At 45.8% G+C, this 26,188-nt stretch overlaps 2 protein-coding genes across 8 annotated transcripts in view; one reads left to right on the forward strand and one right to left on the reverse strand.

The window, feature by feature from the left end:
- The window catches only part of LOC110069874 (C-type lectin domain family 2 member B), a 73,090-nt gene that overhangs the window by 45,777 nt on the left and 1,125 nt on the right, over positions 1 to 26,188 (reverse strand). The window contains exon 1 of one of the 7 annotated variants that reach the window (XM_072989152.2): positions 25,991 to 26,099. The exons of the other annotated variants lie outside the window; for them this stretch is intronic. The gene's annotated coding sequence lies outside the window, so the exon portion shown is untranslated. Of the gene's footprint in view, positions 1 to 25,990; positions 26,100 to 26,188 lie in introns of those variants that run through there. 7 annotated transcript variants of the gene reach the window in all.
- Positions 5,982 to 11,606, forward strand: LOC140704310 (uncharacterized). Its single transcript, XM_078388730.1, has 4 exons — positions 5,982 to 6,891; positions 8,546 to 8,851; positions 9,828 to 9,911; positions 10,240 to 11,606. The coding sequence occupies exons 1-4, from the start codon at positions 6,777 to 6,779 to the stop codon at positions 10,413 to 10,415; spliced, it is 681 nt and encodes a 226-aa protein (XP_078244856.1). The 5' UTR covers positions 5,982 to 6,776; the 3' UTR covers positions 10,416 to 11,606.

The following is a 26,188-nucleotide window of genomic DNA, read 5'->3' on the forward strand; positions in this document are numbered from 1 at the left end:
TCTGCCAAAACCTGGACATCCAAGCTTAGGGATGAATCCCAGAGTACACCCAAGCTGTGGACCCAAGTTTTTAGAGGGCATGTAACCCCATCCAGCACAGGTAGGATCCCTATTTCCTCATCTGCCTTCTGACTAACCAGGAGCACCTCTGTCTTGTCTGGATTAAGATTCAGGGTTTTTTGCCCTCATCCAGCCCATTACTGATCAGCCTGCTCCTCCAGGATCAGGTCCTGGATGGCTGACGTTTTCCCTTTTATTGACCTGGCATTCAGCAGCAGCATTTTTAACCCACCCCCAAATTGGGAGACCATAAAATACAATTGGGAGATAATTTGGGGATGACTGTAACCATTATAGCAACTCTTTCTGATTTTTTTTTCCAAATGATCATTCTTAATTATGTTCAGGAGGGCAATAATTGGTGATTTCTGAATATCATATCCAATAATTCTTCTAATTTCCTTAAAATCCAGTGCCTCACCACATATGCCTTCTTTCCATTTTGCATCTCTAGCATTGAGATTGTATATTTTTATTTATTATATTCAATCTTACCGGAATTATCTCCATGCTATCTTATAACCATTTTCTCTTACTCATGTAGACATATTGCAAGGGAAACTCTTCAGACCAATACTGCCTTTCCAGAGTAAATTTGAGGGTGCTGAAATGATGGTGAAATCTCTTGGGACAATAGATATTGTGCTCATCCTAGGTCTCTGTAATCTATTTTGGCTAATTATTTTTATTTTTAGTCTCCCTGGCATTTTGTCAACTTCCCTGAGCACCATTCAAATTTAACGAATACCTCCTGTTGCACGAATGCAAGTCTTAATGAAACGTTCCACTGTACAACTACACAAGTCTCAAGTGCAAAAAAGATTTAATATCAGCTTCTTGCAACATTAACTGCAGCAGCACCTGCTTTGCAATTGCACCAGGAACAAGCGATCAGATTTGAACCATTTCCTTTGCATCGGGCAGAGGCGAAAGTACAGTACTAGGTGACTGTGAAATCCAAAAGCAGCAAAACTCATTTGCAACTCTGTGCTGGGTTTAGCAGGAGACAGGAAGTGGCAACCGTGTGACGAGGGGCACGTGCCCAAGGGGTGGGGGAGGGGTGGGGTCTGAGGGGGACAGAGCCCCGATGGGGCCAGCAACTCCTCTTCCTCTGGCAGCCGAAAGGGGTTGTGGTGCTGAGGGAGGGGAGGGGAAAAGACCACAACTTTCCCAGAAAGACTCGCTTGGCAGGGCTCCCTCCCAGGCGCAAAGAGGCAAACAGGTTCGAACAGGTTTCTTCCTTCCCTCCTTCTGCCTGCATATTTTTAGGGAAGGTCATCAGCATGAGAGGCAGCAAGGAATCCCTGCCACGCCTCCCTCCGTTTCCTCCCCCCCCCTTAAGGCGCATCAGGAGGCAGGTAGGCAGGCAAGCGGGCAAGGAAAAGCCAGGCGGGTTCGCCTGATAGCTGGTGGGGAAAGGCTGAGGCGAGGCAGATGACAGCCTCTGCAGTCCCGCTCCTCGCAGGCCGGGTGCCGCTCCTGCTGATGCTGATGCCCCTCCCCTGCATCTGGCATTTGGAGGTCCCTTCCTGCTAAACCTGAACATCACGCATCATCCCCATCCTGGCTTGTAACCTGCAGTGGGCTTTCCCTCCAGAAATCTATCCAATCCCCTTTTAATGGCCTCTAGGCCAGATGCCAGCACCACATCCTGTGGCAAGGAGTTCTGCAGACTAACAACATGATGGATCAAGAAATAGTTTATTTGGTCCCTTCTCACTCGATTGGAGGGGGTGTCCCCTGGTTCTGGGATTGCACGAGAGGGAAAAGAGCTTCCCTCTATCCACCTGATCCACCCCCTGCATAACTTTAGAGGTCTCAGTCATGCCCCCCCTCCAGTCAGGCGCCTTTTCTCTCGACTAGTAATCATTTTAGTCGCTCTCCTATGCACCTTTTCCAGTTCCACGATGTCTTTTTTGCGTTTTGGCAACCAGAACTATTTCGTAATGCCAGATCTTCCCCATTCCAGCTGCTTTCGCTACCCTCTCGCTCCACTGTGTTCCCCTCTTCCCGCTGGATGCTGTCAAAGCCTGCAGAAGAAGAAGACGACGACTAGTGCTTTGGGTTTGGCAGAGAAGAGTCAGACTACAAAGGAGAGGCACAGGCATAGGCAAGAAGGTCCCTCTTCTCTCGCAGAGCCCCCTCCCTTGATTCCCTATGTCCACTTCTCCCGCCAGGAACCTACTCCTTGCCTACAGCCATGGATCCAAGACTGTACTGTATATTGGAGCTGGGATTTTAAACCTCCTCCTCTTGTCGATTTGGCTGGTATCTGGAAGACCACACTCTAGCGGCATGGACGGCCACAAAGTGCAAGATGGTAAGGAAGATGCAGACGGCCTCTCTCCCTGGCCGAGAGTAGAATTTCAAGTGGGCCACTGCACCAGGCCCCAGAGCTTTGAGACAGAAGAGTAGGCCATGATTGAGAGGTCTAAAATGATGCAAGGAGTGGATGAAGTGGATAGAAGGAAGCTCTTTTCCCTTTCGCACAATCCCAGAACCAGGGGACATCCCCTCCAATTGAATGTTGGGAGAGTGAGAGCAAAAGAAGCTATTCCTTGACCCAGCGTATTGTTAGTCTGTGGAACCCCTTGCCACAGGATGTGGCATCTGACCTAGATGCCTTTAAAAGGAGACTGGACAGATTTCTGGAGGAAAAGTCCATTGCAGGTTACAAGCCCTGACGGAACATATCCACTCCAGGCTTAGCAGGAAGGGACCTCCAAATGCCAGATGCAGGGGAGGGGATATCAGGAGACAGGTCTCTAGTGGTCTCATGTGCTCCCAGAGGCCTCTGGTGGGGCTCCTGTGAGATACAGGAAGCTGGACTAGATGGGCCCTTGAGCTGAACCAGCAGGGCTCTTACGTTCTTAACATGATGTCAGCAAAAGGGATTTGGGAGCCGGGGTCTTGGCTAAACCAAGCTGGGGAGGAAGCAAACCAGCAGCTCCTCTCTTTCTGAGTCTCTGGGTCCTTCTGCCACCTCCCCCTTCCGTAAAAGGAATAAAAGACCAAAAAAAAATTCATGGACTTTGGACAGAAAAGGATAAGACACTTGGACTCAGACTCAACCAGGTTAGCTCTGCATCTCCCTACGCAAGGGGATAGTTTTAACAGGAGTAAACGTGATTACAAAGAAACCAGGAAAGACATCGTCTAGCGTGATTATATATATATAAAAAACCACCCCACACTGTTCCCACATCTTAGACAAGTCCAAAGTTTGGTGGCAGGCAACCTACAAAGATCTGTCTTTAATCCGGCTAGCCTCTAACCGCCTGAGGTTTAGCCGATCTCAGGAGGTCTGTCTTTAATTACTTAGATGCGGATGTCTTGGAAGATAGGAAAGCTCTCTCTCTCCACTCTCCTCTCTCTCTCTGTCCCTGGCTGCCGTCTTAACGACCCATTCTGGCCTTTTGTTAATTGTCCGGGCAATCTCTTGGGCCAAGCGCTACATCCAGGAGGGCTTTCGCCCCCCCCCCCCGGCAATGAACTGGGCTTCTTCTTCTTCAGGTAGAGCTGGTCAGATCTACATATGAAGGGATTTCGGGGCCAGTTCGCTGCCCTCACTGCCTAGCAGCCGAATGTGGCTTTATTACCAGTGTCTCTTCAAAGAGCGCTTCTCTGACGCGTGTACAGTATTTGCCAAGGTATGTCTTTGATCATTCATTTGCTCTATCTCTGGCATCCTAACCTGGGGTTGCAACCCCGTCTCTTTTACACGTGAGATACGAACAAAACACAATGTCAGCGAAGAAGTCGGAACTTGATAGACCCTCAGTACCCTGAGAGAAGCCTTTAAAGCAAAACATTCCACAGGAGCAGAGACAATCTGCGGAGAACTAAATCGGTTTAAATATCTGATGATGGAAAGGTTTTAAAAATGGTAAGTCGCTCTGTTTAGAAGGAATTCAATGGACCCTAGCCCTCTTTTGCCAGAAAAGAGCCTACGAAGGCCTCTTTCTGATGGACATCAACGAGATAACAGTGGATTGTCACACGCTGCCAGCAGGGCAGGAGAAGACATTCCTCGCAGGCTCGCTGCTTTCTCCCGCCCACGGCCGTGCCTATAACTGCAGGCACTTTTGCGTGTGCCCCGCCCTTCCCGGCCCGCCTCCCGAGAAGCCCAACCAATGGCTGGGGCATTGCTCTGTCCGTGACTTTCTCTCTCTCCGCCCCCGCCCCCCCCAGGCTCCAGGGAGGAATGCCAGAGAAAACTGGCATTCCGTTTTGCATCTGCCGGCTGCAGCTTTAGTGGCCGCGGTTAGGATCGGGGTGGAGGTAGAGCCAGGGCTTGTGTCACATCCGGCGACGCGGGGCCACTGCCCCGCAGCACCGATCCTCCTCACACCCAAAAGGACTTCGGGCTCACCCAGCCGCCCAAAGAGGTTACGGGGCCGGATAAAATCGCGCCTGCGGTTGCGGCTGCCACCTACAATTGCCCAAACAGGTAGGCAAGACTTTTCGAAAGCTCAGCCCTGGTGCTCACGGGATCCAGAGGCTTCCAGCTGATGGGCGCGGGGTGGATTCCCCGTCCTATCTCCCCCCCCCCATCGGTCTTTGCCTGCACACATGGACTGCGTTTGTGGGTGCCATTTCGTTTTTTCCAAGTTCGGTTTGCTCTCTTTTCTTCATTGTGCCTTGCACTGCATGGCATTTCCTACTTTTTTTAGGAACGGCCTTTCTACTTGTAAGAATTTAGTCTTGTTTGTGCCTTTTAGCCTTCTTTGTTTGCATGTAATATTATTGTCGGGATCTGGGGAACTTCTTGACTTGCCACTGCGCCTCTTTAACCAGGGAGAAGACGACTCAGTTTGTTCTTTTGCGTCCCGGGGGGGGGGAAGACACCCCTTTTTCCACCAAAGGGAAATCTTCAACTTCTAACAAGTCCGTGTGCAATTTTGTGACTATATGGCTAGTGCTGTCTCCTACTAGGCTTTCAGCCAGTGCACTGGTGACTGAGTCTCATAAGAACATCAGAAGATCCAAGGGTCCATGTAGCCCAGTTTCCTGTATCTCACAGGGGCCCCACCAGATGCCTCTGGGAGCACATGAGGCAATTAGATACCTGTCCCCTGATATCCCTCCCCATTTAGAGGTTCCTTCCTGCTAAGCCCGGAGATTGTACATCCCCATCATGGCTTATGGGGTTTGGACATCTAGGTTTACTGTAACCAAAGCTGGGGGGCCCTATCGGTGCTGGATGGGTGCTCCACTTATTTTGAGAACAAGACTAGAAGTCAGCCTTGATATGACCCGCGCCACCGCCCCCAAATCCCTCCAAACTATATTATCCAAGTGTTATTAAACATGGCACTCCTCCCCTGTGGTTGGAATTGTTGGTAGAATATAGATCTCTTTCTTTTATACAAAATAAGACCCCCTGAGTGTTATTTCTTGAGTGCTAGTCTTTGGTGAGGGGAGGGTACAAAAGGGAACTTCTAGCTAATTCTGCCTGAACCGGCTGGCACTTCTGCTGTGCATTGTACTGGAATTCAGTACAGTACCAAACTCTCAACAGGAATAGCCTGATGACTCTGAAAGCACGAGAGAGAGAGAGAGAGAGAGAGAGAGAGAGAGAGAGAGATTGAATATAGTAACTATCTGTATATAGTAACTCTCTCTATATACAGTAGTTACTATATATAGTAACTCGATCTGTATATAGTAAATCTCTCTATATAGAGTTGCTATATATATATGGTAACTTGATCTGCATATACAGTAGTAACTCTATCTGTGAGTAGGAAAGCGACTAAAATGATTACTAGTAGAGAGAAAAAGCACCTGAATGGGAGGGAGCATGATTGAGAGGTATAAAATGATGCGAGGGGTGGATCAAGTGGAGAGAGGGAAGCTGTTTCCCCTCTCGCGTTTCCCCTCTCGCGCAATCCCAGACCTAGGAGACATCCCCTTCAATTGAGTGTTGGGAGAATGAGAACAGACCAAAGAAAACATTTCTTGACCCAGCGTGTTGTTAGTCTGTGGAACATAAGCCATGATGGGAATGATGTGTAAAAAAACTCTGGCCGGGACATTGCACATCATCCCCATCATGGCTTGTAACCTGCGATGGGCTTTTCTTCCAGAAATCTGTCCAGTCCCCTTTTAAAGGCATCTAGGCCAGATGCCAGCACCACATCCTGTGGCAAGGAGTTCCACAGACTAACAACATGCTGGGTCAATAAATATTTTATTTGGTCTGTTCTCATTCTCCCATATGTATATATAACTCTGGCCACTATTTATAAGGAACCTCCACAGACACTAACATTATATGTAGTGTTATAATGTTATATTAATGTTAGTGTTGTATTTTATATTATTATAGGTTTCGTTGAGGACCTTTCTGTTTGGGTTTGTTTAGGTATATCTAGTGGGGGGTATAGTTTTTTTTAATTGTAGGGAGTGGCCAGCTCTGATCCCTCGACCCTCCTGTTTCACAATGCCAGATCTTCCCCATTCCAGCTGCCTTCGCTACCCTCTCGTTCCATGTGTGTCCCCTCTTCCCACTGGCGGCTGTCAAAGCCTGCAGCAGCAGCAGCAGCAGAAGAAGAAGACTAGTGCTTTGGGTTTAGCAGAGAAGACTCAGACTATAAAGAAGAGACACAGGCATAGGCAAGAAGGTCCCTCTTCTCTTGCAGAGCCCCCTCCTTTGGATCTCAAGGTTTTTGTGTCCATCTCTCCTGCCAGGAACCTCCTCCTTGCCTACGGACATGGATCCAAGACGGTATATTGGCGCTGGGATTTTAAACCTCCTCCTCTTGCTGATTCGGCTGGTATCTGGAAGACCACACTCTAGCGGCATAGAGGGCCACAAAGTGCAAGACGGTAAGGATGATGCAGATGGCCTCTTTCCTTGGCCGAGAGTTGAATTTCAAGTGGGCCATCCCTCTCCCCCTCTCTCTCCCCCTCCCTCCTCTCTCAGCCTTCCTATCTATACTGAGACCCAAGAGAACTCACCATGCAATACATCTATAAACAAGATGGTTGAAATGCAAGAGCCAGGATTCTGGCAGAAAAGCCCATCCGTCTTATGGGCTCCCATGCTCGTTAGTCCCTGAAGGGATGCCTACAGAGCTCCAGAGCTTGGTTAGCTATTGCAGGAAATTCCTCAAAATACTGCTTTGACAGAGAACCTACTCTGTGCCTCGTGTGCCTTGACTGACAAAGAACTAAATCATGTACTGTCACAACAAGAGCTGTTGTGGTTAACACTTACAAACAAACCAGTAGTTGTCTACAACCTGACACTCAGTGTTTCGAAGTGGGTTCATCTGAAACTAGTGAGATTTCTGTGTGCATTAATGACCAGAATACTGTTGGTGAGTGACACTTGCTGAAGGGAAAGTGCCTCTAGGGCAAATTTCTGCTTATTCATGAGTTGCTGGTTGCATTCTCTCGTGTGCACCTGACTGCACAATCAGGCACTTGCTCAGGAACACCACTGGCACTTTGTAAATGGGAGGCCATTTGTCACAAAGACTTGCACGGTTTTCTTACTCAAGTGGAAATGGGCTGTCCGAGATTCTGTTTCTAACTGTAGTACAGAATTCTAAGTTACATAAATTTACTGACAAAACTTAATTGGATCCAAGACAACTTCAAGGGAACAGGCTATTGGGGGAAGTGTTTCACTTGGAGAGATCTGGACAAAAATGCTAGGAAGTGATTCTTCCTTAAAAACAAAAAGAAAGATGGGCAGTGAAACAATGAGGGACAAAAAGTAAATGCTAAGGATCAACACAACCAATAACAAAAACATTTGTTAAAAGATCAAAACAACACATGTCCATAAGCTTTCATTTTTCTGACCGAGTATTGCATTGTTTATTCTTAAAATGTTCCCTCCAAATTACCTGGCACATATGTACATTGCACTTAAAAATAAAGACAAGATATAACCTTTATGAACGATGCACTTTAATTACTGTATACCCATCAAAAGGTACCAAATTTCTTTGTAATAATTATGGCCCAGATTCTTATTTGGATTCTGTGTATTTGAAATCATGTCAACCAGGGCAACACAATTCAAAATTTCACATACTCCAGGGTAAATCCCAATAGGATTCTGGCCACTACTTCTTAATTTAAAATATTATCTTAATGCCTTGCTGCATTTTCCCCCTACATGTTAGCTCCCCCATTGCAGTACCTTGTTTTCTAATTGTGACACTGCCTCGTCTTTTTGCCGAGGAACCATCTGGTTCTGACCCAGCTTCTTTGCTGTTATGTACCATCAAGTCCCTTAATGGCATCCCTAATATGATTTTGGGGTATGCGAGATACTCAATAAGTGGTTTAATATTGGTAACCCCCAGTAAATATCCATGGCCAAGAAGGGATTTGAAGCCCAGCCCTGTGAGTGCAAGGCTGATATTCTCACCACTAAACTATACTGGTGCTTGAGAACCCAGCTTCTACTGTGCCTTAAGTCTATGCATTTCTGAAAGTCATCCATGTCAACATTTTCTTTTGACAGAAACAAAAGAATGTGGTCTCAAATACTATATGAACATACCTAGAGGTGGCAGTAGATCAGTGATGCTCCCAGTTAATACAACTGGGCAGATACTGGTGTCTCGATGGGACTCGCAGAAACGTGAGGAAAAATACCTTCTGGTTGGTGTTCCAAACAATCTTAACAAACATGACAACAAGACAGAGGTTTCTCTGGACAACCAAATTTTCACCTTGCAGAATGCGAAAAAAGCAGATGAAGGCCTGTATCGAATCAGGGAGTACATTACCCAAAGATGCTTGGCTCAAGTTATTGTAACTCTTTCTGGTAAGTCCTGAAAAAAGACCTCTCTAAGCAAAACTCCTCTGGTGTCTTTAAAATGTGGCATGCTTCTAACCTAATTGTCATGCACCGCTGGACTCCTCTTGTTAAAACTGTGGTAAATAAGATCTATACTGTAATGCACTGGCTAGAAGTCATTTCCAGGCTTCTAAAGAGCTGGTTCTATCCTATAAAGCCCTAAATGATTTAGGTCCCAAGCTACCTGAGGGACCATCTCTCTCCACAGGAGCCTTCTACAGATCTTCAGAGGAGGTCCTTCTCTCAGTCCCATTTGCCAGCACAGGGATGTTTCATGGGGTCGCGAGAGAGGGCTTTTTCTCTGGCAGCTCCCAGGCTCTGGAAGGCTCTCCCTTCAGAAGTTAGGTTGCTCCCCCACCCACCCCACACCCTTTTATCCTTCTGCCAAGGGTCAGAAGTGCCACCTCTTCAGACAAGCTTTTAGGGACTTGTAAGAATACTGAGTTTCTGGATACTATTTTTCCTTTCTTCCTCTAGATCTGTTATTAAAACTTCAAATACTTTACGATTCATTTTTAATTCTTATTGCACCTTCAAATTCTTTTAAACCTGCGATTTCTTGTGCTTTAGTGCTAATTGTTTTAACATTGACCAGGTGGGCGGGATATAAATCAAATCAAATCAATCAAACAATCAATCAATCAATCAATCATGAAGCGTCTAGGGAGAAACGCAACCTACAAATGATCATCAATAAATGAAGAGTGCCCCTGAACATACCCCTGCACTGCCTGTAGGGATGCCGTAGTGGTGTAAAGTGCATACATCCTGTTCAATGGTGTGCCCTTACCACTATTATTGGTGACTCTATAAACAGGACAGAGGTACCCCCATGTGCAGTCTGTTGGTCCTGCCCAACAAATGCTTTGGCAGTCTGTGGACCACACAAACTGAGCTCAATACGCAATACATTAATTGCTCTCTTCCTTCATTTTTCTTCCAGATCCTACTCCGCCTCCAGGTATAACAAACTCACCTAATGGAAATATACCTGTTACACCCACACAGGATCCTCCAGAAAATAACTGTAAGTATTGGGAAGGGAGGTGTTTCTTAGCACCCCCATTCCCTTCACCATTTGGATGTAGTAAATCTTTTTTGTGGAAATAACTCTGCTATCCAATTCTGAAAATGAGACCGATTTGCTCACTTTGATCCCTTGTAGGAATAAAATTTGTATAGTTCCAACCAAATTCACACTGTGTATCCTTGAAATGCAAGGCATGTAAGCTTGTCTGTTAGCATTTTTCATGCTGACAATCCAGATTAGAAGTGTAAAAAAAAAAGAAAAAAAGAAATGAATCCGTAATTCCTTTAAAATGCTGAAACTCTCTGTCTTTCTTATTTTATTTCAGATACAGGTGTGGATGTTTTTCCGGCCATTGTTATTCTGGCCGTTATCATTCTGGCCATGGTCCTTGTCATTATTTTGAGGAACAAAAAAATAATCACATGCATCAAGAGGAGAACCTCTCAACCCAGACGTAATGCCTCTGCAGGGTTTTCCCCAGAAGAAGAGACTGTGTTATGAGATTAGTGCCTGCCTTCCTCGGTGCGAAGAGAAGACCTGCTTCTCCTCTGCCAGGACAGGGGAGTGTGTGGGCCAAGAGAATGTCTGCTGCCCTGTCCCTCCACTTCCTTTCCTGAACTTTGGCCTGTGGAGCCTCCGCTTTTCTGCAGGATTGAACCCTCCCTGCTTCTGGATTATGCTTGCTTTGCTCTCTCCCCCCCCCCCCTTTGTTTCCTTGATTTTTTTTTTCTGTGACTTTACCATTTCTTTGGGGTTGGAGAGTACTGTACAGGAAGAGTGGTTTATTTTTAAAAAAGGAGAGAGGAATAAAGTAAAAGAGAGATATTTAATGCTACACAACCTGCCTGACTTTGCTGCTGTTGTGAGTCCTTTGTCTGTTGAGGACGGATGTTGCTGAGAGAGCAGGGAGTAGCCATTACCTTAGGGACGGGAGGGGGGCTGAGTTAGGACACACCGGCAGCTTCATGGGAGGAGGGTGGGAAACAAGAGTGCTGATGACACCCCACCCCACAAGAAAAACCCTGTCTCCCAAGTCAAATATCTGGATGACACATCCTATGGGCTGAAGGGGCTGTAGCTCAATACTGGATCAACGAAAGGTAAGACTTCCAGGCTCTGATCCTGGATGAACGTGCGGACCTGGCTTGCATTACAGATATGTATGTGGATGAAGCTGGGGGGAGTTAGTCTGCCTCAGTTTCGTCCACCTGTATTCTGTGTGCAGCAGAAAATCAGACCTGGAGGGTGGGGGGGGGGGGAGAAGGAGTTGTCATGCTCTGGCAGGATGCAATCACCCTTCCTAGGTGCTAGGGAAGGACTGCGGCAGTGGGGCTTTTCACTCAATCCCCGTCCATTGTCCATCTAAGGAGCCTATTCTGACCAAGGGGAAGGGAAACTAAAGCGGAGGAGAGATCGGGGATCTCCCACCAGCTCTCCTCAGACAGAAGAAGCTGCTTGGATGAGTAGGGAAACCTTTCAAGCTGGTAAGAAAGAAATCCAGTTGCCAGGACTCAACTTGTCACTGTTATAATCAAGGCTTCAGGGTCCCAGAATTTAGAAGGTACAAAATCGAGAGGCGAATGCATGGATGAATGTTAGAGGGGGGAAAAAGCAGTGACAACTCCTGTCTTAGTCACTTTTTTAAAAAATCGAACAAGCTCACTTTCTTTTGAGGGGACTCCATATTCCCATCCTCCTTTTTATTTTTCATTCCTCTATTAAGAGGAAGGAGGGACGGCCGGGGCTCCAGCTGCCTCCACGCAACCCATTCCTGTCTCCTGGAGGGCCGTCCTTGCCTTGCGTGTGAAAGATGTAGGAAACGAGCTGAGGTCACTAATTCACTAGTCAGAAAACCAAAACCCCACGATATGAAATCCACCCAAAGCTAAGCAAAATATTTCTGTTGTTTAAAATCTTTTGGATGGAAGAAATGGGAGATTCAGCACTCAAAAGGAGTCTGAACAACAAGAGGCAAGAGCGGAACATAATGACAGCGAAGAAGCCGGAACTTGATTGACCGTCAAGTAAGTGGAGGACCAAGAACAGGAGTTTTTAAAGCAAAATGTCCCATAGAAGCGGATTCAATCTGTGGAGAACTAAATTAATTTAAATGCCTCGTTGTGGAAAGATCTCAGAAATGTAAATCCATATATTTATAGGTCACTGAATGGACCATCACCCTCGCCGCGCAGCGATCTCCCCCCCCCCCAACCTGCACGGGCACACACTGTACAAAAATGAGAATTTTTAAAACAAATGTTTTAGAAAAGGAAATTGATTTTATGGAAGGTTGAAAAGCACTGATTTTTCCCATCTGTTAAGTTGATCAGCCTTACACAGCTCAAAGAGACGGAGATGGTGTTGCGCACCCCAGAGCAGGGGAGACGTGTTAGGTTTGGAATTCGTTGATTGCCATTACAACGAATTTAGCGCGTCCTCCGTGGAAGCTTTGATCTCCTGTCCGCAGTTCGGGTGTTAGACCGCGGAACAAGTCCTTTCTCTGGTCCCCATCGGTTTTTAGACACCCTGCTGCCCCGGGCGAGTCCTCCCCGAGCGCCCCTCTGCAAAACTCTCACGATCGTTTTTGAGTGGAATCCAAGCCAAACATCCAGCGATCATTCCGAAGCAGGAACATACTACTCACGGCCTCGTAAATTTTTTTCCTTCAAAGTGGGGATTCTCAAAGCTGAGGGTCTTCATCCCCGTTCTCTTCTCTCCACGACCTCCCTAAAAGCTTCCTGGCTACCTAACCGTGGCTTTTGGCTTCTGCGGGACGTGGGAATCTCCAGGAGGCAGGGGTGGTTCCTTCTGTGACAGGAAAAGGAGCAAAATGTTGAGATTTTGATCTCAAAATGTATTAAATATAAATGTTGCACAGTAGAAGTAAAATGGCTGATTTTACCTGAGTCATATACCGAATGTAGTCTGGTGGGGGGTACCAAGGTTTAAGGACTTGATGTTCTATGGACAACCTTATTTGAAGCATGTGAAATTTTTTGGTTGTCATGCTTGGGTTCATATACCAAAAACATTTAGGAAGAAGGGTAGCCCAAAAGCAAGAAAGTTGATTTTCTTAGGCTTTCGAACAGGAAGTAAAAGTTATAGGTTTTGTGATCAGTTTGGAAATGTAATAATTAGCAGGTCAGCCAAATTTTTGTGAAAAATTGGTCACAAATACATGCAAACAGTGAAATACTTTTGCTATTGTCTAGAGACAGACAAGAAAAGTTTGAGGATGAAAAAGAAAACGAGGCTTTATGAAGGGAACATGAGACATGTAGTGAAGCTGTGGAAATTGTTCCAAGACACTCTCTTTTGTTTAGTTGTTCAGTCGTGTCCGACTCTTCGTGACCCCATGGACCAGAGCACGCCAGGCCCTCCTGTCTTCCACTGCCTCCCGGAATTGTGTCAAATTCATGTTGGTAGCTTCAATGACATTGTCCATCCATCTCAACCTCTGTCGTCCCCTTCTCCTCAGGGTCTTTTCCAGGGAGTCTTCTCTTCTCATGAGATGGCCAAAGTATTGGAGCCTCAGCTTCAGGATTTGTCCTTCGAGTGAGCACTCAGGGTTGATTTCCTTCAGAATGGATAGGTTTGTTCTCCTTGCACTCCAGGGGACTTTCAAGAGTCTCCAAGACACTCACAAAGGTATAATTTTGGTGTCCAGCTCGAGAGGTTCACAGCAACATATGTAAATATGGTAATGTCTGAACCTGAGAATTATGAGCAGATGTTAAAATTGCCTCATGCTCGACAAGTAAAATGGAGAGAAGCCATGTTAAATGACTGTATATATTTACAGGAGCACAACGTTTTTTCACGAGTTGCCGGAGGATGAAAATTTAGTAGTCTGCAGATGGGTTTACAAGTTGAAGGCATAACACCCAGCAATAGAAGGCACATTTGGTGACTCTAGGTTTTACATTGCAACGAAAGTGAATTGTTTTAAGTCAGAGCGCTGCAAATTCCTTGCTAAAGCACTGGAACGGTGTGAAAAGAGTGCTGAGATATTTAAACGGAACCATAGATTGTCAATTAAACTTATATGTATCTAACAATCTGAAATCAAAATATTATGCAGATTCAGATTGGGGATCATGTGACATTGATAGGAAATCAATTTCAGGAATAGCAATAAGTCTAGGAGGGGCTTTGATAAGCTAGCAACTGATGGTCAAATGAAAAGTAGAAGCAAGCATATTTGCATAAAGTACTGTAATACAATGTGCTGTGGATGAAAAAGTGATAGATTTACATTATTGTCCAAGTGAAAATGATATTGCTGATATTTTCACAAAGCCATTGACCATGCAGAAACATGCTTATCTATGTCATAAGATTTGTCTATACAACAATTAATTTAAGGAGGAGTGTTGAGATTTTGGACTCAAAATGTATTAAATATAAATGTTGTATAGTGAAAGTAAAATGGCTGATTTTACCTGAGTCATATACTGAGTGTATTCAGGTGTGGGTACCAAGGTTTAAGGACTTAATGTTGTACAGCTGTAGAAAACGGGGCACTCTCATGTAAGTAGAACATGAAGTAATGTATTTTCTGATTGGTCCCAAGAATGTATATAAGTCATGTCTAAAGGGGGACATTTTATCTGCTGTTAAGTCAGATCACTTTTTTCAGTCCTATGTATTGTACCATGTTATGCTGCCAGATGAATGTCTATTCTCTCAGTATCTATGTTAATAGACTAAGTTGGTATTTTACTCTCTCAGTGTTATACAGTGGATATAAAAAGTTTACACACTCCTGTTAAAATGTCAAGTGTCTGTGGCGTAAATAAGGAGACAAAGATAAATCATTTCAGAACTTTTTCTGCCTCTAATGAGACCTATGAACTGTACAACTCAGTTGAACAACAAACTGAAATCTTCTAGGTGGGAAGTAAAAATAAAAAACTGAAATAATATGGTTGCATCTGTGTGCACACCTTTCAACTAATACTTTGTGGAAGCACCTTTGAATTTTATCACAGCACTCAGCCTTTTTGGATATGAGTCTGTCAGTATGGCACATCTTGACTAGGCAAGATTTGCCCGTTCTTTACAAAGACGCTCCAAATGCGTCAGATTGCAAGGGCGTCTCCTGTGCACAGCCCTCTTCAGGTCACCTCACAGATATTCAATCAGATCCAAGTCTGGGCTCTGGCTGGGCCATTCCAAAACGTCAATCTTCTTCTAGTGAAGCCATTCCTTTTTTGATTTGGATGTATGCTTTGGGTCGTTGTCATGCTGAAAGGTAGAGTTCCTCCTCATGTTCAGCTTTCTAGCAGAAGCCTGAAGGTTTTGTGCCAATATTGACTGGTATTTGGAACTGTTCATAATTCCCTCTACCTTGACTAAGGTCCCTGTCCCAGCTGAAGAAAACAGCCCCAAAGCATGATGCTGCCACCACCACATTTCACTGTGGTATGGTGTTCTTTTGGTGATGTGCAGTGTTGTTTTTGCACAAAACATATTTTTTTTTGAATTGGGGCCGAAAAGTTCAACCTTAGTTTCATCAGACCATAACACTTTTCCCCCACATGCTTTTGGGAGTCTCCAGGTGTGTTTTTGCAAAATTTAGCAGGGCTTGGATATTTTTCTTCAGAAGAAAAGGCTTCCATCTTGCCACTCTACCCCATAGCCCAGACCTATGAAGAATATGGGAGATTGTTGTCACATGTACCACACAGCCAGTACTTGCCAGATATTCCTGCAGCTCCTTTAATGTTGCTGTAGGCCTCTTGGCAGCCTCCCCGACCAGTTTTCTTCTAGTTATTTCATCAATTTTGCAAGGACCTCCAGTTCTTGGTAATGTCACTGTTGTGCCATATTTTCTCCACTTGATGATGACCGTCTTCCATAGTATATCTAATGCCTTGGAAATTCTTTTCTTCCCTTTTCCTGACTGATACATTTTTAACAATGAGATCCCTCTGATGCTTTGGATGCTTTGCTGATCATGGCTTCTGATGTAGGATGTGACTTAAGAAAATGTCAGGAAAGACCTACCAGCACAGCTGATCTTTATTTGGGATTCCTCAGAGGCGCTTCAAAAGATGGTAGGGGTGTACTGACGGCTACTCAACATGAGTTTGAATGTTGTTGTTTACTGCTGAACACAGCTACATCCCCAGTTATAAGAGGGTGTGCACAAAGAGGCAACCATATTATTTCAGTTTTTTATTTTTACTTCCCTCCACCTAAAAGAGTCCAGTTTGTTGTTCAACTGAGTTGTACAGTTCATAGGTCTCATTAAAGGTGGGAAAAGTTCTGAAATAATTTATCATTGTCACATTTTTTAAAATCACAGACACTTGACATTTTGACAGGAGTGTGTAAACTTTTTATATCCACTGCAGCGTCTATGCAACTCGATATCTCCTAACTCTGTTTATGTCCTGAGAACACAGATTAACCAAAATTCTCAACACAAAAGGCTGGTGTGGCATCTGAAGTTTTCAGAAATGGAGTTTCCTTTGACCTGGGATCTCCTCACTTTGTGATGAAGCAAATTGCAGCTCACGGAAGCTTATGCATAAGAAAACTCAGTGTTTTTTTAGTGGCCATCGGACTCTTTTCACAAGTGGAAAAGACAGATGTCTGGAATCCAGGAAAATGCAAACAAAATTTATAGACAAAGTGTGTCTGTGGGGGGGGATGTAACATTGTGGCAATTTAAGGACTAATCGCCTGGTTTCAGGGGGAGTTTTGTGGATCAAAATCCACTTCTTCAGACATCTCCTTTTCGTTCATGGGTTTCCATCCACAAGAGCTAACACTGAGTTAAAACTACAATAAAGTGCTACAATATTTTGCTCTTCTCATTCCCGCCTAATATGCTGATACAGACCAACAGGGCTGCTTTCGTTGGAAATTAAAACAAAAAAAATCACAGCCTTTCCCACCAAATACCTTTCGGGTTGGATCCTGAGAATTCTTCCAGCCATCACTAAGGCCCGCATGAATACGAAATGGTCCACGCTTCCTTTACATGTTACAGCCGGCTCAAAGGTAAGTTCTAGTGATGTGCCTTTGTTTCATGTTACAGCCCGATCTTCCTGCACCGCGCGCCCCCCACTACCGCCCCATAAGAGTTGCCTGAAGAAGGAAAAGTCCTACCTAGCAGGAGACCTATAGGGGGGGGGGGTCGCCTCGGAAAGGCAAGGAGCCCTATGTCAATTTGTCTGTTTCATTGCACTGACAAAAGTATAAAGGGAACAAAAGATGGAGGCACCATAAAGACTAACATACGTAACTTGTTCCAGAATCATGATCTGTCCACACACACACACACACACACACACACACACACACACACACACACACAAAACCAAAGGGATATGTGTAACTCCAGAAAAGCAACTTTCTTTAAAGTTGAAACCCAAGCTTAAAACCTTCCATTTCTTTGAGAGGAACCAGAATGTTTTATAATAGGGGATTGGCCAGCCAGGCTTGATGCCCTTGAAATGGGGTGATCCCTTCCTTCCAAGAAACCGGAAAGGCAGCCCAAATCCCTCCAAACTAGGCACTACGTCACACACCCAGCCGCTTCAAAGCAGTGCCGTCGGTTTTGAGCCGGCAGCCGTAAGAACGCAGCACCTCGCGGAGAACTACAGAGAAACTCGCACGGTTAGCTGTTCGCGGGCTTTAATCGTTGCCAAAAAACGGAGGAGGCTCCTCTAGATGGCAGCCGGCGCCAGAGGGGAAGCGCTTTTCATTCTGCCGGGAGAAGCCCTGGGGCGCTGCGGGAGTCGGCAGCTCGGGTTCAGCGGCGCTGTGTCTGTTTCTCCTCCTCTCTCCAAGTTCAGCCCAGCCATGCTGTGCAGGTAAAGGGGGCTCGGGGGAAAAAAAAATCAAAGGATCGTGGCTTGGGGGTGGGGTGGGACGTAAGGTAACGCGGGGTGGTGGTGGCAGTGGGGCAGTGGCCCTGGGTGCAAAATTCTTAGGGGTGGAAAATGCCGACACTCCCCGCGCGGCCCTGGCACTGCCGTCTACGGTGCCAGGCCGAGCCTAAAGGCTCCCCCAAATGGCCAACGCCCTTCTTTGACCGCACCTCCATTTTCTAGACTCCTGCAACCATTTTGTCGTCCAAAGTCCCAGATGCCTCCCCACCTCACCCCCCCCCCCGTCCTCACAGCACAGCTTAAGTCAGGACGAGTTTTGCTATCCCTCGATCGACCTGTCTAAAGGTCTCAGGAGGACTTGGGATATTTATTACTGACACAGGCTAATGAGATTTGTGACGGGGGGGGGGAGGAAAACTCTTTTGGGGAAACGACTTTACTGCAAGAGATCTCATACTGAAGCAAATACAGAAATGGGGAAGGGAAAACATTTCATGACAACAAATGAATGAATGAATGAATGAATGAATGAATGAATGAATGAATGAATGAATGAATGAATGAATGAATGAATGATAAGGGCCAATGAAACCAGTTACTGTCTACCCAACAAATGATATCAGTAATCTTTACAATAAATACTGTATTGGCGGGAATCTGATTTGGATTTTATGGCAGATTATGTGAAGCCATGTAAACTAGGCAACCCATTGCAGCTAACTAATGAGGTTTCCTTGATGATAATGATGACAATGTTTTTGTTCATTTCTTTTTGTTCATTTTTTTGTTCATTTCTTTACAACGCCCCCACTACGGACTGTGTAAACTGGGGATTTTGGGAGTTGTAGTCCAACAACATCTGTGGCGTCAAGTGTGTGAAACTGTTTGCGTGCACATTCTTGTACAACATTTTGGCGTACAAAACGTAATCCTAACCAGACCTTTACACAGTAACGAGAAGGCTCAGGTGAAAGGTGGTTGCCGTCAAGGCAGGAGGCGAGATTAGACGCGCAAGTTGGACTGCAAGCCGCACCCTCTTCACACTTGATGCCCCCTCCAGGGGTTGTGTGGGGCCCGGGGCAGTTTGGAGCCTGCGTGTGTAGATGCCGCGGCTGCCCACAAGGACGGATGGTGGTGGAAATGGGTGCAGTTGCTCCTCGCTCCCTGAACCGAGAGGGTGACACGATTCCCATCCCTGAACAGCGTGCAAACAGCCCCTGGCCAGAAGCGGCTTCCCTACACATCGTTTAGTCGTTTAGTCGTGTCCGACTCTTCGTGACCCCATGGACCAGAGCACGCAAGGCCCTCCTATCTTCCACTGCCTCCCGGAGTTGTGTCAAATTCATGTTGGTTGCTTCGCAGACACTGTCCAGCCATCTCATCCTCGGTCGCCCCCTTCTCCTCTTGCCATCACACTTTCCCAACATCAGGGTCTTTTCCAGGGAGTCTTTTCTTCTCATTAGATGGCCAAAGTACTGGAGCCTCAGCTTCAGGATTTGTCCTTCCGGTGAGCACTCAGGGTTGATTTCCTTCAAAATGGATAGGTTTGTTCTCCTTGCAGTCCAGGGGATTCTCAAGAGTCTCCTCCAGCACCACAATTCAAAGGCATCAATTCTTCGGTGGTCTGCTTTCTTTATGGTCCAGCTCTCACTTCCATACATCACGACAGGAAAAACCATAGCTTTGGCTATTCGGACTACACATACACACACGAAATCTGGGGCGAATTGGGCCATAAGCAGGGTGGAGCAACTGGGTCTCGGCGCCAGGGGGCACCAAAGGCGAGGGGGCACCACAGCACTCCCAGCAGCTTCAAAGCAGTTGCCGTTGGTTTTGAGCCTACAATCCTTAAGAATGCGGCACCTCGTACAGCACAAAAGACACTCTCGTATGGTTGGTTGTTCGCGGGCTCTTTAATCGCTGCCAAAAGGGAGGAGCTTCACCAGATGACAGCAGGCGCCCGCGGAAGCGCTTTTCATTCTGCCCGGAGAAGCCGTGGTGCGCAATGGGAGCCGGCACCTCGGGCATCGGTGGTTCGCGGCGGTTTCTGTCTCTTTTCTTCCTCTCTGCAGGTTCAGCCCAGCCATGCCGCTCAGGTAAAGGGGGTCCCGGAGGGGGCGCGCGAAAGGGAATCAAAGGATCGTGGCGGGGGGGGGAGGGAACTAGGGTAGCGCGGGGGGGGGCAGTGGGGCAGTTGCCTTGGGTGCAAAATTCTTAGGGGTGGGAAATGCTCCGCCGCCGCCACGGGCCTCCCCCTGCTCAGGGGGTCTGGCCAACCCAGGGCTTTCCCCCCGCTGGGTAATAAGCGCCTTCCGCTCGGCTGCCCAGGGGAGGTCTTCCACCCGGGAAGCAGCCGCCGCCGCTGCCGCCTTCCTAAACCCGCCTTTCGCCTCCCCGCCCGCCGTTCTCACGCCCTGCTTCTGGCCGAAACCCCTTTCGGCTCCGACCGTCGACCCCTTCTGCCAAGGGAAGGGCCGCCCAACCGAGCCCCGCTGGATAAGGATAAGGAGGCCCGGGTGCCGCCACCGCTGCCTGGGACTAGTTAAATTCCACACACACCCCCACCGATCCTTCTTGGCCGAGGAGCCGCCACCCCTCCCTCCGATGCCAGGCTCTGGAGGCAGAATCCGCCCCGATCGCTCGGAGACGGAGCCATCCGCAGGACCCCGGCCGGGGCGGAGTGAACCGCAGCTTCCGCTCCCGGTTGCCTGGCCTGCAAGTTAGCCTAGTGTCATTTGGGATAGCAGGAACCCCATTTTCAATAGGCTTTGCACTTAACAATTTCGAAAGGAATATTCTGTTTAGATGTCACACGCGATTCATGTTCATTTTTGCATATCTCGTTCCCCATACAGTGAAGTTTGCTGTGTATAAACTGCAGTCCACAAAAAACTGTTCGTAAAATATTTAATTTGCCATTTAGAACCAGACAGGAATTTATATACAGTACCTCAGTACAAATATTAAAAGTAGTAGATAAGTACATAACAGGAAGACTTTAAAATGTATTGGATCTCTCTCTCTCTCTCTCTCTCTGTAGAGTACTGTACACTCGAGCTACTGCATCATGAAACCACCAGCGTGTCGTGATTCTAACTTTACCTTTCCTCACTTCTTCCTTTTTTGCAGCTATTGCTGCTGAAAAGCTCTTCCTTTGTTCTTCCTTGAGGAGCCACCTGTATTCACCTGTACTCCAGTCTTCAAAATCAATCCGAGCCTGGTGCTCAAAAACCACACTAACCAGGGCATAATCTATGGCTGAACTATGCTAAGCAACAGCTGATGGCTGGGCTGGGCCAACCTGTTCAGCCATCTTCTCCAGAGATTTCATTTCCAGCATTAAATCCAGTGATCGATTGCCAAACTTATACTGATTTCTGAAAATTAAAAGCTCCAACCCCGCCCCCCAAAAGACTTCTCAAAAATCTAGGAACCTTCAGAGGAATAATAGGATTTTTAAAATTCCCCTAAAACAGCCCAGTAAATGACATCAAAAGGATTTCAGCTTATATTTGTACTGTAAGATACACTAGGGCTTTTAAAATTAACGGAAAGGCCACTAACTGAATACTTACATGAATAAAATAAACTATATTTATTGCTCTCTTGTTGCTCTCTAGACTTAGGTGTAAACTACCCTATTTTTCCATTATAAGACTATACTTTTGTCTAAAATCTTTAGAATAAAAATTGAGGGTCGTCTTATGCGCAGAATTATGCTGTGGAGAGATAAAAACAAGTGGAGGGGAAAGCAGGGATCAAAGTGATCCTGCAGTGCTTTAATTCTTTCCCCCCTACACTTGCTAAGCCCCACTTAGATTTCATAATTTTGGGTTAGAAAAGTGGTGGCATCTTATACATGAAGAAATATGGTAATATTGCTTTATGTTGTCCATTAGATGGCAGCAGTGCCTTTTTTTTAAAAAAAAAAACTGCTTTATTTCCTGCTGTCAATGCTACAAAACAAAGAGCTTCCTCATCATCATAAATACTGCTTAGACTAAGTTCTTGATGGAGTTATGAAAGAGCTTTTGGATGATACCAATTATTTATCTCAGTTCAAGCCTCGCCTTGGGAATGTATGAGCCTCGCTTGCCACACACCCTGATGGATCACAAGTAAAGAAAGAGAAAATCACAGAAGAATTTAAATTGGAAAGAGCCTATAAGGCCATCAAGTCCAACCCCCTGCTTAATACAGGAATCTGAAACAAACTATATCCGATAGCCAGTTGTCTAATTTTCTCTTATATGCCACCAGCATTGGAGTGCTCACCATCTCCTGAGATAACTGGTTTCATTGTAGTACTGCTCTAATAGTTACGAAGTTTTTCCTGATATTCAACCAACATCTGGCTTAGAACGTAGAACTGGAAGGCACCATATGGATCATCAAATCCAGCCCTCAATGGGGAACCGAACACCCAACCTCTGTCTCTGCAGTCAGATACCTAAACCACTAAGCTATTCAGCAGCTTCCTGTAAGCCACCTTGGGGAGAAAGGTAGGATGTGAACTAACCAACCAACAAACAAACTTGAGCCATTATTATGAGCTCTACAATCTGGGTTGATCTAAAACAGATCTTGTCCCTTCTCTATACAACAATCATCCAAGTAATAGAAGAACATGATCTTATCTCCTCTCAGTCTTCTTTTCACAAAGCTAAACACACCCAGTTTTTTCAGTCTTCCATCACAGGGCTTAATTTCCAGTTGCCCTGATTTCCTTGTTGCCCTCCTCTGAACTTCTTCCAGTCTGTTTGCATCTTTCTTAAAAGGAACTAGACATAGAACTCAGGATGAGACCTAACCAGTTTTGGACAGAGGGGAACTAGTACTTCGCTTATTTCATTATCTCATTATTTATTTATTTAAAATATTTTTACCCCAGCCCTCTGCTTAAAAAAGGACCCAAGACAGCAAACATTATTAAAAGACAGTATTTAAAGCTAACAACAGTGAGTATATAAATACTGAAAAGATCAAATACCATACTAAAGAGCATAAGCAACACCAAAACACATTCAAAGCAGTAAGAAAGAACACTCCATTTAAAACCCCACTCAAACAGGCAGTCACTCTGAGAAAGCTTGCCTGGAGAGAAAGGTCTTCACATGCTTGTGGAAGGACAGGTATTAACACAACCTAAAATAGCACTGGCCATTTTTGCAACAGCATCACACTGTTGCCTCATGTTCAGCCTGTGATCTATAATAATTTCAAGATCCTTCTCATTTGTAGTCAGGGATGGGGACTTGAGTTGCAGGCCTCGCTGTCTAGTTGGACTTAAGTTGCAACTGTGACTAGACTCTGATTTTTTTAATCTTGGACTCAGCTTGTGACTCGGGATGCACCCACCCGCTCCCTTTTTTTTCTGGGGGAAAACAGCTTGTTTTAAATAGAGACTCGGACTTCGACTTAGACCCAAAGACTTGCCAACATCCCTGCCTATAGTATTACTGAGCCAGGTATCCCCCATCTTGAAACAGTGCATTTGGGCTTTTTTTTCTCCATTTGGTATAGAACTTTGCACTTATTCTTATTAAACTTTATTGTCTTGTTTTGAACCCAGTGCTCAAGCCTGTTAAGATCTTTTTGAATTTTGTCCCCCACCCCCCGGGTATTAGCTATTCCACCCAATTTTGTGTCATTGGCAGATTTGGTAAGCATTTCCTATATGCCCCCATCCAAGTCATTAATAAAAAGCTTGAAGAGCGTTTTTTAAATGATGGTGGGGATGGAACTGAACAGTTTTTTAAATTTTTAAAAGAGTAATGGGGGATGTAATTGTACCCTAATTGTACCCTAATAACTAGAAGAAACACACTACCCACACACAGACACAGAGCACTCCCCCCAAAGATCACCCACCTTGTGTGAACACAACCATCCTATTCCTACAGTAATAGCTTAACTAAAATGTGACCTGCCTAAACAAAGCCATCCCCAGTCTCCCACTAATGAAAATGAAATAATTTCTGAAGAATGAGTTTATTTTAAATTGAATGTGCTTTCTACATAGACTGGAGAAGCACTCAGAAGACACTCAAACACTCAGGAAATAAATTTTGGGAAAAGGGGTTCCACACTCACACAAAAAATCCCCTCCCTGAGATCACCTACCCTGCCTTAACACAAACCTCCAAAAATAACTACTTTTAAACTAGTCATCAGTCTAAACAAAGCCCTACTAACCAAGTCTCCCACTAAACAAAATTAGAATGAATGTATTTTAAGCATATAGACTGGAGAAGCACACACACATTCAGAGAAGAACCACCAGACAGACACTCAAGCACTCAGAAAATAATTTTTTGGAAATTCCACAGTAGCACAAAAAAATTCCCCCACCCACCCTGCCGGAACACAAGCCTCCAAAAAGAAGTATCCTAACTGAAATGCCCACACAGCTAAATAAATCCCTCCCCAGAGTCCCAGTAAAGTTCAAATAATATTAATGAATGAATTAAGAAATAAATTAAATGAGGAAAATAAGTTTTTACTTCGCTGCCACGAAAGCGAAAGTACAGCTAGCACCCTCAAGAGACTCAGAGCAGAAGGGAAAAAGGCTGCAGGGAAAGGCATATAAAGCCTCTGAAAATGGTAGGGCGCCCCCCCCCCAGCCCTTTCAGCAGCGCTGTTGGCTGTAAACAAGTTTATCTCAAGAGGATGTGCTATTTGAAATGGACCCAGACAGGAAGCCTTCTCTTGGCCATCTGATGAGAAGAGAAGACTCCCTGGAAAAGACCCTGATGTTGGGAAAGTGTGAAGGCAAGAGGAGAAGGGGACGACCGAGGATGAGACGGTTGGACAGTGTCATTGAAGCTGTCAACATGAATTTGACCCAGCTCCGGGAGGCAGTGAAAGATAGGAGGGCCTGGTGTGCTCCAGTCCATGGGGTCACGAAGAGTCAGACACGACTTAACAACTAAATGACTAAACAACAGCAGACAGGAATCTCTCTCCCCCCCCCCCCCCATTACAACAAAAACACGCTGATCTCCCTATCTCCTGAAAAGGACAAAAGCTGATCCCACAGCTACAGTATAAATAAAAACTGCGACAGAGCACAGAGTTCTGACTCCAGTCCTCTGAAGATGCCGGCCACAGAGACTGGCCAAACGTCAGGAAGAACAACCTTCAGAACATGGCCAAAGAGCCCGAAAAACCCACAACAACCACCAAGAAGCTATCTTCTTTTGGGCGGGAAGTTTCTGTTACCCGGAAAAACCTGACCTCTTTTACTCAAAAAGACCGACCTGTTAACTAATACAGTGGTGCCTCTCAAGTTCTTAAAATGATTCTGTACAATATGTATGGCTTTAAAGAGCACTTAATAAACCCTTTGTAAACCAAATTTGACTTTGTTCTGACTTTTTTTTTTTTGCCTATAGGAACGCATTAATTAGATTTCAATGCATTCCTATGGGAAAACACGCTTCGCAAGACATTAACTGCCAGAACGAATTAAATTCGTCTTGCCAGGCACCACTGTACTAGTTCCTAAGAACAGCCATAGCAATCAGGAGTTACTGAAAGCTGAGGTGGAAAAAGAACAGGAAATCCTTTTCCCATGCCGTCATTGCATGGCAGGACGCCAACAAAAAGTGAGCAGAGGGCCCATTCCCACAAAAGGGATCTGCATTCCTTCCCTTCGTCCTGCAGCTGTGGCGAAGTTCAACTGCAGACGAATCACCGAACTGAAGGAGCAGATATTCGTTGCTCCGTCTTGTCAGACAGGGCAAGACAGGAGGGCCTGGCATGCTCTGGTCCATGGGGTCACGAAGAGTCGGACACGACTTAACGACAAAACAACAACTTGTCAGGGCTCTCTCGCCGCGTCCCTCTCCCAAATACCCACCCTTTCCACCCCTCCAAGCAATCCTTTCTCCATTCTGTCAGAGTATCACAGGCCGGTTTCCTTGGGGCTCGCCTGCCCCCCGTCTCAGCTTCCCCCCCCCGCCCCCGCCCCGACCCCAAAGCCCGCGCTTTCAAGCTTCAAGGGGGGGGGACTCAAAGCCGCCACCGTCGCTGCCAAAAAGGCGACTCGAAAGGAATCGCTGGAAAAGGGCACAGGGGTAGTTGCGGTCTGGGTGCCTTCAAATCCCTCAAAATGTGGACGTGACGCCCTTTCCTTTGTATTTCTCCCCCCCCCTTAAACTACATAGACCAAGCGAGTTTAAAAAAAACAAACAAACCCACACAACTCGAGTATAATAGGAGCCGCTTTACCACACTTTAAAAAACAGACTCTTTCTCGCAGAAGGCGACAAAACTTCCCGCCTTTTCGACCTTCGTTTCCATTGCGGGGACTCGTCCTCTCTCTACCCAGCTTTCAGGGAGCCTCCCCTGAGTCAACAAACTCACAACCCGCGCCTGTGTAGACGACCAAGTCTAACCCTCCACAGTTTCCCTGGGAAAAACACAAAC

Source organism: Pogona vitticeps, chromosome 2 (genome assembly GCF_051106095.1).
Source record: "Pogona vitticeps strain Pit_001003342236 chromosome 2, PviZW2.1, whole genome shotgun sequence".
Classification (NCBI taxonomy): Eukaryota; Metazoa; Chordata; class Lepidosauria; order Squamata; family Agamidae; genus Pogona; species Pogona vitticeps.

Bases quoted from the DNA above. Each gene is read 5' to 3' on its own strand.
- LOC140704310 (XM_078388730.1), top strand. From the start codon at position 6,777: ATGGATCCAAGACGGTATATTGGCGCTGGGATTTTAAACCTCCTCCTC. The intron at 8,852-9,827 runs GTAAGTCCTGAA...TTTTTCTTCCAG, and splicing joins AGTTATTGTAACTCTTTCTG to ATCCTACTCCGCCTCCAGGT. The intron at 9,912-10,239 runs GTAAGTATTGGG...ATTTTATTTCAG, and splicing joins GGATCCTCCAGAAAATAACT to ATACAGGTGTGGATGTTTTT.